The 15,990-nt window shown below is 42.6% G+C and overlaps 1 protein-coding gene across 2 annotated transcripts in view; it reads left to right on the top strand.

The window, feature by feature from the left end:
• Nucleotides 1-5,190: 5,190 nt before the first annotated feature.
• Nucleotides 5,191-15,990, top strand: part of DPYD (dihydropyrimidine dehydrogenase) — a 735,717-nt gene continuing 724,917 nt past the window's right edge. The window contains exon 1 of one of the 2 annotated variants that reach the window (XM_070746537.1): nt 5,191-5,353. In XM_070746537.1, the coding sequence (XP_070602638.1) occupies nt 5,315-5,353 (39 nt within the window). In that variant the 5' untranslated portion in view covers nt 5,191-5,314. The remainder of the gene's footprint in view (nt 5,354-15,990) is intronic. The other variant, XM_070746536.1, reaches the window with a different exon arrangement.

The raw sequence follows: 15,990 nt of genomic DNA, 5'->3' as shown, positions 1-15,990 counted from the left end.
AATTAACCAAAAAGACAAGTTCAGAAATCGTAATTCAACACAACCCATCTCTGTGTATTATAAAACTGCCTAATATAACTGAGATACAGAAAGGGAAGACATCAACCATGGCTCTCACCCACCTACTTTTTAATGTCTACATAGACCAGTGATGGCGAACCTTTTTCCCTTTAAGTGCCAAAAGAGCGTGCGTACATGATATTGCGCATATGTGAGTGCCCACACCCATAACTCAATGCGTGGGGAGGGCCAAAACAGCTTCCCCCACCCCTGAGGGGCCCTCTGAAGGTTGGATAACGGCCTGTTTCCCAACTTCTGGTGGTCCCAGTAGGCTTGTGTTTTGCCCTCCCCAGGCTCCAAAGGCTTATACTTTTTACAACCATGTACACTTCTTACAAACTTCAAACTTAACAGATTTAAGATTTGTAGACTTCAACTCCAAGAATTTCTCCTCCAGTCATGCTAGCTCAGGAATGGGAGTTGAAGTCCACAAGTCTTAAACTTGCCAAGTTTGAAGACCCTTGCACCCCTAGCTCCTAACTGTTCTGTCTGGGTGCCCCCAGACTTCAACACCAACTGAAAAAAGCAGCCAGACACGCTGGTAAAAGCAAAGGCACTTTATAGTTGGAAAAACAAACACAGAGAAAAACCTGTTCTTCCCAACAGACAGGCTATGAGGCTTCACAGCAGAGTCATGACGGCCAGACAATACAGCAGACTTCTTGCTGGCACACACACCACTGTAGAGAATAAGACCCACATCTTTCCCCCCAAGGTTTCAGCCTTCAGGGCCACAAGCCAGAGTCAGAAACGCCAAAGATCACAGCCAGGTCCCAGGACTCCCAAAGATAATATTCCACAATACAGGAAGGGTGGGTCTGCCTTTTCAGCCTTTCTGGGGAGAACCACACCCAAACCCAGCTGTTGCCTATTTAGGGCTGGAAATACCTGGCTAATTGTCCCCTTTGTTGTGCTGCTCTTCCCTGCCTGAGATCGATGATGGCTTGTGCATTTTCATCCAAGGACTCCAGGCTGCTTGCTGGGGAGAGCTCCACCCCGGGGGACTCAGGCTATTCTCCCTCTCCCTCGGCCTGATATTCCTCCTCCCTGTCTGCCTGGGCCTCCTCCTCCTCCTGTTCCTCATCCTCCCCCTCTGAGCATGGAGCTGGCAGAGGTTCAGCCGTTCCCTGAGGAGCCTCAGACGGAATCACAACACTAACTCAGGGCTCTTCAAACTTCAAACAAAGTTTTGCTACTGCTTGCCTTGCCTTGCCTTGCTAAAACAGATGTTGCATTCAAGGCAGGGGGCCAAGCTGAGCCTCTATCATGCCTTATCATGGAATGGGGTGGGATACAGTCAGTGAAGGGCTGCCAAAAATTTTACTACCACACTGTGGGCGTGGCTTATGCAGGATACCCTGCATTTTCTTTCACCATCTTTCAATGCAAATTTGGTGCTCTGGGATGGAGCTCCATTTTTGCCACCCCATTGCGTTTCCCCCCTGTCCGGCCAGTAGCCCACCCCTGGATATAGTAGAAGTGTGAAGATCCTTCTCTAAAAGATGGATTTGGCTTGTTAAAAACACCACCCTCCTTTACCCACCTACGGAAATAATACTAGGTCCAGATAAGAAATTACCTGCCATTTCCCCACACATATCTTTCCCTGCCCACATCAGTGCTCCTATTTTTAATCTTCTCTCTTGCCCACTTTCTATTCAGTTTCTCCAGAATCAACAGATGCAGAGGCAGAAGGGTGAGCATTAACCTCAGAACTTCCTGGGGGATCTCAATGGCTGCATTCACACGTCCAATCTAATATTTTAGTGAGTGAATCCATTTTCCGGCCTTGCAAAATATATGAAACAGTACATTAGTTGAACAAGCGGGCCTGCTCAAAATGCTAAACCCTAAACACAGGTTAGTAAAATATTGTGGCTGTGTGACTTATGTCACTGGAGATGTCCAAAGCAATAAACCACCAGGTTCAACTTGGCTGTCTTCCAAAAGCTTTTCTAGCCAGGATTCTAGACAAAGGTGAGAGCCCTGAACGATGCAGTCCCATTTTAGCCTCAGTTTGTTATGTGAACCTGGTCAGTGAGTGATACTGGTTGCTCGTTTCCTCCTTGTCTAACCTTCTCCCACTCTGCTGTTGTACACAGCAAGTGGGTCATTCCTCTTAGCATCGCCAAGGGAAAATCGGAGGCAGATGAATTGCTGGTAGAAAGGCAGCAGGCTTAAGAAGGAAAATAATATGCATTATGACTCTGGGATCCAAGTCTTCTTGCAAAACTGAGAGATGGGGATTATCTTTGCTCCTTGAACTTTTGGGAAAGCTTGGGGAGTTCCTCCACTTTTTTAAAAAAAATGGAGTGTACATTTTTTTCTCTCCTTAGAATGGGACGAAACCATCCTTACCTGCAGTTTTAGCCCATTTGCTATGGGTTGTCTTCTATGCCAGACAGGCTACATTTGACAACAGGCAGATCTGCTAAAGCAGTAGGTCTCAACCTGGCGGTTGGGACCCCTTTGGGGGTCAAATGTCCATTACATAGGGGTCTCCTAAGACCATGGGAAAAGACAATTTCCCATGGTGTTAGGAACTAAAGCTTCTATTCTGGCGCCTTGGAACATATTTTTACAATCCGACCAATTAGGTGTTTACAGTGGGGGTGTCCCTCTGACCTCCCTGCCAATTAGCTTAAAGATCTGTTGGGAGAATTGGTGCCAGACGTATGGTTGGGAGTCACCATAATATGAGGAATTGTATTAAGGGGTCACATAATTAGAAAGGTTGAGAACCACTGTGCTGAAGGATGAGCTTTTCTGGGTACAAATGAGGCTCACTAGGGCAGAAAAGAGAGGAGCTTCTCTGTTCTGGAGCTTAGGTAAACATAAAGGTTTCCCATCGTGTCTGACTTTAGGGGGTGATCTCCATTTCCTAACCCAGGGGTAGGCAAAGTTGGCTCTTCTATGACTTGTGGACTTTAACTCCCAGAATTCCTGAGCCAATCATGCTAGCTCAGGAATTCTGGGAGTTGAAGTCCACATGTCATAGAAGAGCCAACTTTGCCTACCCCTGCCCTAACCGACAGAGCCAGTGTTGTCTAATAACATTTCCATGACCATGTGGCCAACATGATTTTACGCCAAGGCACATGGAATGCTGTTACCTTCTCATTGAAGTGGTAACTTTTTAAAATCAACTTGCATTTGCTTGCTTTCAAACTGCTAGATGGGCAGAAATTAGGGCAAGTAATTGGAGCTCGCGCTGTTGCCTGGTTCTCAGGTCTCAAATCCAGGCTGTAGCTTTCCAGCTGACAAGCTCAGAATATTTAAGGGCTGAGCCATCAGGCCCCAAAGGGAACTTAGATAGGCCTGGCTATTACGTGAAGCCAAGATCCTGTCCACCCATCTAACATGATTCATAGCAGAATGTATTGACCCCCCCCCCAAACATTTGCACCATGAATAATACTGTCTGAGAGATGGCAAGCAAGGGCAGTTGTCCAAAGAGACTCCCTCCGTTTCCTCCCCCAGGATATTTTGGAGAAGGAAAGCATCAACTTGGACTGGGACCGTGGTGGATCATGTGGTCAGATGCTAGGCCTGAGGGCGGCAGCTCAATTTCTGTGAGCAAATAAACTGCATAAGATAACACCACCCAAAAAAATTCCTTTCACAGAGACAGTCAATCAGCCACCTATCTCTGTGGTCTGCTTGCCATAGGCTTAAAAAAACAAACAAACCTGGACTGGAACTTTCCATAACCCCTCATGAATGACATTGTCAAGGTGAGGAAAATCACTTGCTGCATTCAGAGTGAAGGGCCTAGCCAAGCATTTGGCTTCTTTCTCTTAGAAAACCTTGCTCTGACATTTGCTTATCCTCATTGCTTATTTCTTTATTTCTTCAATTTTTTAATGCTACCCTTCTCCTCAGATTCAGGGTGGCTTACATGTTATAACAGAGCCAGCATATTGCCCCCACAATGCAGATCCGTATTTTATCCACCTCAGGATGAAAGGATGAGCCAACCTTGAGCTGCTGATGAGATTTGAACCGCTCATCTACAGATCTACTGGCAGCTTTAGTGGCCTGCAGTACTGCGCTCTACCTGCTGCGCCACCTCGGCTCTGACCCTGTGACAATCATTAAGTGTTGTACCTCATGATTCTTGACAAATATATATTTTCTTTTGCGTACACTGAGAGCATATGCACCAGAGACGAATTCCTTGTGTGTCCAATCACACTTGGCCAATTAAGAATTCTATTCTATTCATGTTTGTCCTCACCATGGAGTTTCTTTTCCTCAAGGTGGACATGTTTGCTGCAAATTTCTCTTGAGTTTCTCCATCCCCTCTGGACAGGGGATCAGCCTCAAGCAGTCCTTCCTTCCTCCCTCTCTCTCCTTTGGGGATTTTCTGTTTTGCCCGTTAAAGCAGAAGACCTTTTTGACATGCAGAAATCCAACAGGCAAAGCTTTTTTGGCCCTTGCCCAGCTCAGAATTGCCTGCCGTTATGGCGCAGTAATTACAGAGCAACGCGCAAAGCTGGCTTCCCTAAATAGAGTTGAGCACGCTGGGAGGCACCGCGTTGATTGCTTTGGATCGAGCCCAACTCTGCCTCTGCCTAATCTCCGACGTGCACGGCCTCGGCTGTCGCAATTTAGCAATCTCGTCGGTTGCCAAACCTCCTCCTCCTCTTCTTGAAAAGTGACGACTGCAGAATACTTGATTATTGCACATTTTGGCCTTTTAACGCGCCTACCCGTTTGATGCGACTGCCTAGTTCCCCCTCCCCGGTTCCACCGATCCCACCTAGGATTTGACCACCATAACGGACGATGAGCCGTTTTTGCATCTTGTCCCCAGATATTGCCTTAAAAAGATGAACCGTTACTTTCGTTTTAGGCCCAAACGAAGAAAACCGGGGAGGCCAAACCTGCTGCGAAACCACGTTTTGCACGGGGGGCTCCAGGGCAAGGGTGGTATCCTTTTTATCTACGCCAGGTACGCCAAAGATTCCCGAGTTACTAGCCTCGAGTCCTATCTTGCAACTTGGCTCGTGTAGGTAGCAAAACAGACTTGCTGAACTCTTCGCGTTGCCCCATCCAAGGCGAGGCAGCAACAACTCCAGCAGGCTTTGTAAATAAAGCCACCCGCGCATGCACACAATTCCCCAAAAAGCCACGCGGGTACTTGTCCGACCTTGCGGCCGTTGCCGGGTTGTGTCCTTTCGGTTGCTTTCATTTTTAATTTTTTAATTTAATTTTTTTACTTTGGCGCGGCCGAGAGAAAAGGGGGAAAAGTATGAATCGCTTGCTTAGCCGAGACCCCGTGGATATCGAGGTACCCCACTTTACCAAACGGGGCGGTCGGTGGGAAAGAGGGACGCGGATCAGGCGGCGGGAAAGTCCGGGAGAAGAAACTACTTTCCAGGCGCGGGGGCGGCAAGGACAACTTTTATAAAAGTTGGATTTTTTTTTTTTGAGAAACTAAAACAACAACAGCAACAAAAACCATCCCGAAGTATTTTCCTTATCGTTGAAATGTCCACTGGAAGTAATAGTGTGTAGGGCGGGTCGCTGTGAATTGACAAAAAGCGGGGTTTCGCTTCCCTAACTGAGAAACTCGAGTTGCCTACCCTGAGCAACTTTAGAGAAAATGCAGGGAGAGATAATGGAGCGCTAACTTCATGGGTAAATGCTTTGGTTTTTTGGTGCCCCCTCCAACACACACACCCCCGAGGTAAAAACTCCAGGATACAATTAGGGGACGGGTTGGCTTTCTGTTCCCTGCTCTCATGCGAATATCTTTGAGGGGAAGATGGGGGAGGAAACAAACCCCGAACAAAACAACTTAGTATTTTGTGGTTTCAGAACTCCATTATAGCCTTGTTGTGAAGATAAAGGGCTTTTCGACACCTCGGAGGGAAATCCCAAAAGTGCTTTCTCTCCCCCTGTGGTGAAAATCTAATAATCTTTAAAGAAGGAGAAAGCCCTGATGTGCAATCCTGCGCATATTTACTTGAAATTAAATGTCATTATGTTCAATGAAGATCACTCTCGGTTAAGTGTGTCTAAGATTGCGCCTCAAAACTGGCATCCTGAGTGGGTCTCTTCTGTCTTCCTAATAACAGTGATACCCTGGAGAAAAAAAAAAGACTGAAGCATTTTCCCCATTTAAAAACAAAAAAACCTGCACCTCAGGATGCCTTCTTTTATGTTTCAATCTGTTCCTTGCAACTGAAACTGCAACTATTTGCTTTGGCAACCCTCTTTCTTTAATGAAGGAATAATACCAGACAGGATGGGATAGGTTACCCCAAGGTGCTCCGTCTGTCTCCCTCAATTCTGTTTTTCTCTAGGCACATGCTATAAAGAAGCACAAAGTGTCTTTATTGTATGCTATCTAAGGAAGCATCCAGAGGCTGCCGATATGTAGACAGACGTGGGTCAAATATTATTAAGAGATGCTTACTATGAGCCATGGTGGCACAGTGGTTAGAGTGCAGTACTTCTGCTACATCCGCTGATTGATGGCAGTTCAAATCTCACCAGGCTCAAGGTTGACTCAGCCTTCCATCCTTCCGAGGTGGGTAAAATGAGGACCCAAATTGTTGGGGGCGCGATGCTGACTCTGTAAATTGCTTAGAGAGGGCTGTAAAGTACTATGAAGCAGTATATAAGTCTAAGTGTTACTGCTATGAGTGTGACTCGGGATAATATACACGTTCAGAATGCTTTCAAGGAAAGAGGATGATGGTGATCATGTAGGTCTTGTCGAAATCAAAAACCAAAATTTATAATGAGATTAGAACAGAGTTCCTTGAGCCTCGCATGCATTTCTGTCATTTATTTTCATGTCTTTTCTTGCCAACCAATAAAATATCGCTTAGAGATATTTATCTATTGATTCACTTTATATGGTCATCTGTGTCACTCATATGATTCTGGGCAGGCAACAACTTTAAAATAAATAACAATACAGCAGTTAAAATAAATAACAAAGAACTGTTAAAAAAATTAAGTAAAAATAGTAGAAAAACAGCTGCAAGGACACATTGACTTGTTGAGCACTTTTCCATCCGTGTCTTTTTCTGTTTCTGCCCTGGTGGTGTGTTGTCAAGATGAAGCTACTGTACTGTAACTTCTCTCTGTTTTGTTCTACTGAGACAAAGGCACATTTTGACAACAACTGTGCTTGCGGTTGTTATTATTCCAATAAATGAAAGGCAGACACAAAATCATTTTAATTCTTAGTGAAGAAAATATTCAGTAGAATAAACAATATTTCTTTAAAAAAAATTAGTTTAATAGCTGGTGGCATTATACAAATAGGCACATGTTCTAAAATTCATGGAAATGAAAGTGTACATCGCTTCATGAGTCTCCTGCGCATTTAGAAACACAACCGTGTACTTTGAACATGTAATGATGTACACACTGATATAACTGAAGCCAGGATAGTTATTATGTAAAGTCAAAAGAATCTTGCAGTATCCAGTTGAAGAATTCATCTAATTGGATTGTCTGCATTTGAATTTCATAGCTTTTTAAAAATAGTTTCAGTACTGTAATTTAACTGAACCAAAGTTACACTTTGTTCTTAATATTAATCGGACACCTTCCTTCATTTGAACTGATGGAATATCATTATTTGAATTTTTTTTTGGTCATCTTCCTTTTTTTTAATATACAACATTATTATTATTCTGTCTGTATTACTGTATGAATCACTGTAGAAATCACTGGTTAGATAATTAAGTTCCAGATAAGTCTGTCCTAGAATTTCCAGCTAATTTTGTCAAGGCTACTTCAGACTTATCAGGGTGAATTCTGAGAAAAACCTTAGGCTGGATCCAAACCTAGTTATCATTGGTGTTTTGCCATTGACAGCAATGTTTGTTTGTTTGTTTTTGTGATTTATAAGCCGGGGCTAGATGGCATGGTTCATTGGCCCCAGGCCTAGTGGCAAAGCCACGTTTCATGCCCTTTCGGAAGGCCAGGAGCAGTGGTCCCCAAACTACGGCCCGGGGGCCGGATGCGGCCCCCTGAGGCAATTCATCCAGTCCGCGGCAGCCCACGAGATTTTATCAATAGATATAATAAGCTCCCGAATCTCCTGTCAACTCACCGCGGTCTGCTGCTGAGCGAGGAGGCGGTACAGAGGCAAGGTGCGGGGAGGATAGGAGCAAGATAGAGAGAGAGGGAGAGAGAGAAAGAGGGAGAGATACAAAGAGGGAGAGAGAAAGAGAATGAGTGAGAGAAAGAAAGAGAGAGAAAGAGAGAGAGAGGGACAGAGAAAGAAAGAGAGAGAAAGAGGGAGAGATAGAGAGGAAGAGAGAAAGGGGGATAGATGGAAAGAGTGAGAGAGAGAGAGAAAAGAGAAAAATGAGAAAATGATGGAGAGAAAACGAGGGAGAGGAAAATGAAACAAATGAGAGAAGGAAGAAAAGAGAGGGAAGAGAGAAATGGAGAGGAAGGAGGGAGGGAGGGAAGGAAGGAGAAATGGAGGGAGTTTGTTGATTTCAGTTTAAATTTACTTGTTAATAAAGAAGTATAAATTACTTTATTACTTAATTATTTAATTACTTCTTTATTTTAAATATTGTATTTGTTCCCATTTTGTTTTTTACTTTAAATAAGATTTGTGCAGTGTGCATAGGGATTTGTTCATAGGGGTTTTTTTATAGTCCGGCCCTCCAACAGTCTGAAGGACAGTAAACTGGCCCCCTGTGTAAAAAGTTTGGGGACCCCTGGCTAGGAGAGTGGGGATTGTGCAGATCTCAGGCGGAGGTTGGTTCCAGAGGGCCGGAGATGCCTCAGAGAAGGCCCTCCCACGCGGCCCTGCCAGTCAACACTGGCTAGCTGACGGGATCCTGAGAAGACCAACTCTGTAGGCCCTAATCGATTGCTGGGAGGTATATGGCAGAAGGCGGTCTCAAAAATAATCTGGTCCTAAGACATATACGGCGTAAGCTTTATGGAGTTTATAATAATCACACTTCAACAATTAATACAATGACATAGTTAGAAGGGACTTTGGAGGTCCTCTAATCCAGTGTTTCCCAACCTTGGCAACTTGAAGATATTTGGACTTCAACTCCCAGAATTCCCCAGCCAGAGAATGCTGGCTGGGGAATTCTGGGAGTTGAAGTCCAGATATCTTCAAGTTGCCAAGGTTGGGAAACACTGCTCTAATCCAAACCCTTTTTAAGCAAGAGCACCTATACTATTTCGGAGAAATATGTAGCTGTCAAATTTCCTCACCCTTCAACTTCTAAAGGAAGGTGAACGTTCCACTGATTAATTGTTCTAACTGTCAAGAATCTTCTTATTTCAGTATTGTATCTGTCGTTGATTAATTTCCACCCATTGCTTCTTGTCCTGCCTTTAGGGGATTTGGAGAGAATAGATTGAGCCCCTCTTTGTGGCAGTCCCTTATATATTGGCAGATGTCACCACTAGACCTTCTTTTCAATTCCTGCCCAATTCCTGCAATCGTTCTTCATATGTTTTAGCCTCCAATCTCCTAATCATCTTTGCTCTTATCTGCACTCATTCTAGAGTCCCAATACTTTTTTTATATATCATTGTAACTCCTACACTCTAATCCAGTGAGGGCTAACCTTTTCGTCGGCAAATGCTGAAAGCAAGCACGTGTGCATATGAAAGTCCACATGCGCACCCATGTACCTTGCACCCCCCACATGCGCACCCTGCACATGCCCTACGTGACTCCACATGTACCTTGCACCCCCACACGTGCGCACTCCTGCACGTGCCCTACCCTATGCCCCCGCACATGTCTGCAACCTCCTGCACAAGTCCCGCCTCCTGTGCATGGATGCACATGTCCTGCATGTGCTGTGTACTCCGCGCATGCATGGCAGAGACCCAAAACCAGCTGGCCAGCGGGAGGTGCACACATATGTGCAGTGGAGCTGAGCTGGAGCGACAGCCCAAAGAAAGGCTCTTCATGCCACCTGTGGCATACGTGCCATAGGTTCGCCATCACGGCTCTAATCTCACCTGATATTTTGGTCTGTGATTGGACTTGGCGATTGGACTCAGGGCCAGACTATCTACGGCAGGGGTCCCCAACCATTGGGCCGCGGACCAGTACCGGGCCGCGGGGCATGTTGCACCGGTCCGTGGAGTCAGCAGCTGCCGGCCCTCATGCCGCCACCCCCTCCCTCCAGCGCTTCGCCTCCCGCCGGGCAAGAGGCTTCAGGAGGCAGGTTCTGCCGGCCACAGGACGATGGACGGGACAGAGGGTCGGGAAGGACCGAGAGGCTCAAGCCTCTTTTGGCTTCTGCCGCGGGGCGCTTTTGTGTTTTTGGCTGGGGAGAGGCAGGAGGGCCAGCCTGACCCCCTCTCTCCAGCGCTTAGCTCCCGCTGGGCACGAGGGCTTGGGAGGCAGGTTCTGCCAGCCATAGAGCGATGGCGGTAAAGAGGGGTGGGGAGGACCAGCACCCCCATGCTTAATCCCGCCCCCAACCACACCCCTTTCCGCTCCCACCGGGCCATAGCAAAATTGTCTTGCTGAAACTGGTCCCTGGTGGAAAAAACGTTGGGGACCACTGATCTACGGGACCGCCTCTCAGAGATCAATAAGAGCACACGGAGTCGGCCTCCTCCAAGTCCCGTCGACTAAGCAATGCAGGTTGGCGGGACCGCAGGGGAGGGTCTTCTCTGTAGCTGCCCCAGCTCTATGGAACCAACTAACCCCCAATGTCCGTACTGCTCCCACCCTACTGGCCTTCCATAAGGCCACGAAGACCTGGCTTTGCCGGTGGGCCTGGAGGCCATGAATTGCACATCTTTCATGGCCAAACTGTATGAATGGTGTGTATGCATATGATTATGACTGTTTTTATAGAAATGGGTTTCATTATGGGGTTTAGTTTTAGATATTATATTTGACTTCTTATTTTGCAAGCCGCCCTGAGTCCTTCGGGATTTGGCGGCATAGAAGTCAAATGAACAAACAAACAAACAAACAAATTACATGTATAAATTGTGTATTTGATTTTAGTTAGTGTTGTAAGATAATAAAAGTGTGTGTGTATGTGTATCAAATCTTGTATTATCAAAATTTTATCTTGGCTATTTTTATATAATGCATTTAAAACCTTTGAACACTTTGGTTTTTCCACGGTTATCCATCAATTTTTATAAAAAAATAATAAATAAATTATGGGCAAAATAGTAGCATTATTACTAACTTTGTGCATTTAATCATAAGGTCTGTCTAACTTTTGTTACCTAGACATTTGCAGGGTTATAAGACCTTGATATGGAGTGTGTGGTTTTAATGACAAATGTAATCACTAATGGCCTGGAGCGTTGTGTTAAAGCCTTGGAGGGGAACTGTTATGAGTACTGTATGAATGTTAATTGGTATTTACAAAGGTGAACAATTAGCATGGAACATATAGAAGTGAGTCATACTAAATTTGGTGATGTTTCTGTTGCAAAACAACATGTTAGGAATTGCAACTTAAATGAAATCAAAGGTACTAATTTTAATTTTATTCTTGAAACAAGCATACAGTATTAGAAAACCATAACTGTGTTCATTACAATGATATGATTGCCATTCATTGCTGTTGGAAACTCCACTTGATCTGGCTTTACATACCTCTCAATTAATTTCACTGGACTAGTACAAGGTTAATGATTGACAAGCTGTGTGTACTTTGTCCTTAGTGGTGTTTTATTGAACTATTTCATTATTGATCCAGCATTTTATAGGACTAAAACATCCCATACAATGCACAGTTCTGGGAGTATATATACTATAATTTTGATTATAGGTTTAAGCTTGTACAGAATCGCAAAAGGAAACATTTAGGTTAACTCCCTCCAGGGATCCAACTTGAAACATTCTTGACAGAAGAATGTCTTGCCTCTTTGCCTCTACTTGAACGCATCCATTGGGGGGGGGGGGAGAGAGAGAGAGAGAGAGAGAGAGAGAGAGAGAGAATCAACTATCTGTCTTAAGTAATTGGATCCATTACAGGTAGTCCTTGACTTACAACCATTCATTTAGTGACCATTCAAAGTTACAATGAAAAAATTAACTTATAACTTGGTCCTCCCACTCAACAACCAATGGGGCACCTCACAGTCACATAATCAAAGTAGAATAGAATAGAATTCTTTGATTAGAATAGAATTTTTTATTGCCAAGTGTGATTGGACACACAATGAATTTGTCTTTGGTGTATATGCTCTTAATGTACATAAAAGAAAATATACATATGTCAAGAAACATTAACTACAACACTTAATGATGGTCATGGGGTACAAATAAGCAACCAGGAAACAATATTAATAAAAATCTTAAGAATACAAGCAACAAGTTACAGTCATACAGTCAGATTTAGTAAATACTGTAGTTTGACAGTATTGAGGGAATTATTTGTTTAGCAGAGTGATGGCATTCAGGAAAAAAACTGTTCTTGTGTCTATCAGAGCTGCACTTTCGGAAGCTAGACAGACCAAACAGCAAACCAACCCAAACAGCCAGCCACAGACCAGTAGATCTGAAGTTGAAGTCTTCAATGAAACACAGCAGCAGTAGGAAGTCTTAGAAAAATATATTTACTTCTTATTTAAACTACTAACTGTATTCTACTTTACTACACAGATATCATACTAGTATCTCATTAGTATCTTACTACAACTATCTCAATTACAATAATTCACAGGAACCAACAGATCAATACAGCAGCTTCAGAGCACACCTCACACAGATCAGGATCAGATATCAGAGAGAGAGAGCAAGCAGAGAGCTCTTGCATATTTAAATACTTTTCACCTGATAACATTGCTGCATGTTTAATTGCCTCAGAATGACTCAACATTCTCTACCTAGGCCTTCCTTCTGCATTGAGACATTACCTCAGGATATTCTAAATCCTGACAGTTGTCTTGGTGTGCAGTGCTCTGTAGCGATGTTTTGAGGGTAGGAGTTGAAGCAGTTTATGTTCAGGATGTGAGGGGTCAGTAAATATTTTCAGCCTTCTTTTTGACTCGCGCAGTTTGAATGCTTGGCAACCAGCATGTATTTATGATGGTTGTCTGATCCTAGGGCAGTGATGGCAAACCTATGGCATGGGTGCCACAAGTGGCACGCGGAGCCATATCTTCTTGCACACGAGCTGTTGCCCTAGCTCAGCTTCAATGTGCATGTGTGTGCCGGCCAAATGATATTTGGCTCACACAGAGCATCTGGGAGTGCGTTTTTGGCTTCCAGAGAGCCTTTAGGGGGATAGGGGAGGGCGTTTTTATCCTTCCCCAGTTCAAGAGAAGCCTTTGGAGCCTAGAGAGGATGAAACACGAGCCTACTGGGCCCACCAGAAGTTGGGAAACAGGCCGTTTTCGGCCTCTAGAGGGCCTCCTAGGGGGGTGGGAGAAGCTGTTTTTGCCCTCCCCGAGCATTGAATTATGGGTGTGGGCACTCGTGCATGCGCGATAGTGCAAGCGCACACTCTTTCGGTACACGAGGGAAAAAAAGGTTCGCCATCACTGTCCTAGGGTCATGTCTTAGTCATTTGCATCCTTCCCATTTGGCTTCTGAAAAGAAGGCAATAGGCAAAGCCAGATTAAGTTAATGTCTTTATGATTCATTTCACTTAACTGCTTAATAATTCGCTTAATAACTGGCAAAAAAAATTGTGGCACAATGTCGAGCATGACTCATTTAATAACCGTCTTCCTTAGCTGGAAATTCTGATCCCAAGTATGATTGTGGTCAAGGATTACCTGCACTGTATTGCTCTTACTGTCAAGGTTTGGCTCCTCCCCTCCATTCAGTTGGAATCTGCCATCCCATAACAGAGAGATATTACTTTGTGTGTCCTACATTCTAGAAAAATAGAAAAATGGGGCTCCATCTTTTTCTAGGAACACCTTATCTGGTATTTCAAGATTACTGTGTTCTTCCCCCCCCCCCAAGCTATTTCTCGTTTTTTCAATCGCTCTCCATAGAATTTAATTTCTAATCCTTAATTATTTTCATTCCCTGCTCTGAGCCTTTTGCAACCTATTGCTAGAAATATTGGGTTCAGAAAACTGCATTGAAGATTATACCTGTCCAATGCAGAGCTTACTTATTGTGATTTGGAAATTAGAAAATTGCATTTTTGCAAATTTATTTACATTGTAGTATTTACTCATATTTATCAAGGGAGATATCTCTTATCTTGTATCTGTGTATTTGATTTCTGTTTAATTTTATTCTGTTTCCAACAGACTAGTCTATCAAGAAAATTTTAAATTTTATGTCTAAATGAGTTATTTCATATAATTTTGAGTCATCTGCAAATTTGATAAACGTTTCTTCCATTTGTTCATCAAAATAATTAATTTAAAAAGTTGAGGAATATGAGGCAAGGACTGAAGCTTGGAGCATCTGATATCTCACATTGGATCGTTTAATGAAAAAGATTTTAATAAAAGATAATAAAAACAATGTAACATCTTTTTTTAAGATAGCCATACGTGCACTTAATTGTCGAGCCACCATATTCACACACACACACACACACACAAACACAAACACAAAAACACACACACACAACTTTTCCCTTTCTTTTTCTCTCTCCGTTTTTTTCAGAATTGATTTGCTGCTCCTTTCACCTTCTTAGGGCTGAATGGAGACTATCTAGCTTTATGCCTAAAGTAAGTCTGGTGCCTTAACATTACATAAAACTGGTTCTATGAAAAACATTACCTAGTACAGTAGATAACATGGAATTTTCAAGACTTGACCTCAAATGTATGTTGACTTTTTATAATTATGGTATTGGGCTTACAATATTATCTATAGCCATTTCAGATCTGTTTTTTTTATGATCTGGTCTAGAAACCTAAGTACCAGTGTCAGATTGTTAGTATCTTATTCCCTAGACCCCCCCCCACTTTTTAAAAAAAGAGATAAGGTCAGTATTCTCCACTTGTTTGATGCCTCTCAAGAGCCTAGAGGTTCTCAGAGGTAATACTGTACTTACTGGTTCAGTAGATAACACTGCAAGTAGAGAAATGAACAAAAATAGTGTATGAGTATTGAACTGATTTTACAAAAGACTTCCATGTAGTTTGCAATTTTTGCAAAAAGCTGCTGACTCTGTATTTTTAAATTCCTCTACTTTTAAGATTTAACTATGCTTAAATTTCTTTAATAAATCTACAGCAATATTTTGGAATGCTGGCTTCAGTTCTATGTTGAAATTTAAATTGCTTCTTATAATCCGCTCCTGTATAAGTATGGCGTAATAGAATCATAATTTTCATCTAGTCAATATTTAAATCCTGTTTTCTAGAAATAAATTTTATTTATTTCAATGATATATTCCTTGCTAATAGTATGTTTTTATAGTAGAATAGTATATAGAGAATAGTATGTTTTTATAGTAATTTTATAGTAATAGTATGTTTTTATAGTAATTTTATCAAGCATTACAGTTAAGAGATAAGAAATAATACAAACTAAAACATAAAGTACATAAAAGAAAGAATATGATAATAAGAAGTGTTAACAATTTTAATAACTTAGCACCTTCTCTCAAAATATCACAAATGATTTTTTGCCATATCCCCCCCCCCCTTTTTTATAGTACTGACAGATCTTTAAAGCCTCCATGTTCAATCTTGGTCAGCAAAATTTCATTAAAGATTACCAGAGATAACATATATCTATTTTAACCTTGATCAAATAAACTATGTTTGTATTTCTTCCTTTTACTTTTGACAACCTTGATCCTTATTTCCTTCAAAGTCTTGCAACTTAAATTTTTCTCTCTTTTTTTTTGGTCCATTCTCACAAAATTTCTCACAATTTTAACAGATTTCTTTTGTAAGTCCAGTATTAAAAATATATTGTCATTCTTTGGTTTTGTAAGACATAAACCCATTTTATTTCTATATCCAATATTATGTCCAATATTAAAATATTTTGCTCCATTCTCTGTTACT

Source organism: Erythrolamprus reginae, chromosome 3 (assembly GCF_031021105.1).
Source record: "Erythrolamprus reginae isolate rEryReg1 chromosome 3, rEryReg1.hap1, whole genome shotgun sequence".
Classification (NCBI taxonomy): domain Eukaryota; kingdom Metazoa; phylum Chordata; class Lepidosauria; order Squamata; family Dipsadidae; genus Erythrolamprus; species Erythrolamprus reginae.
This window is presented reverse-complemented; position numbering and strand designations above follow the sequence as displayed.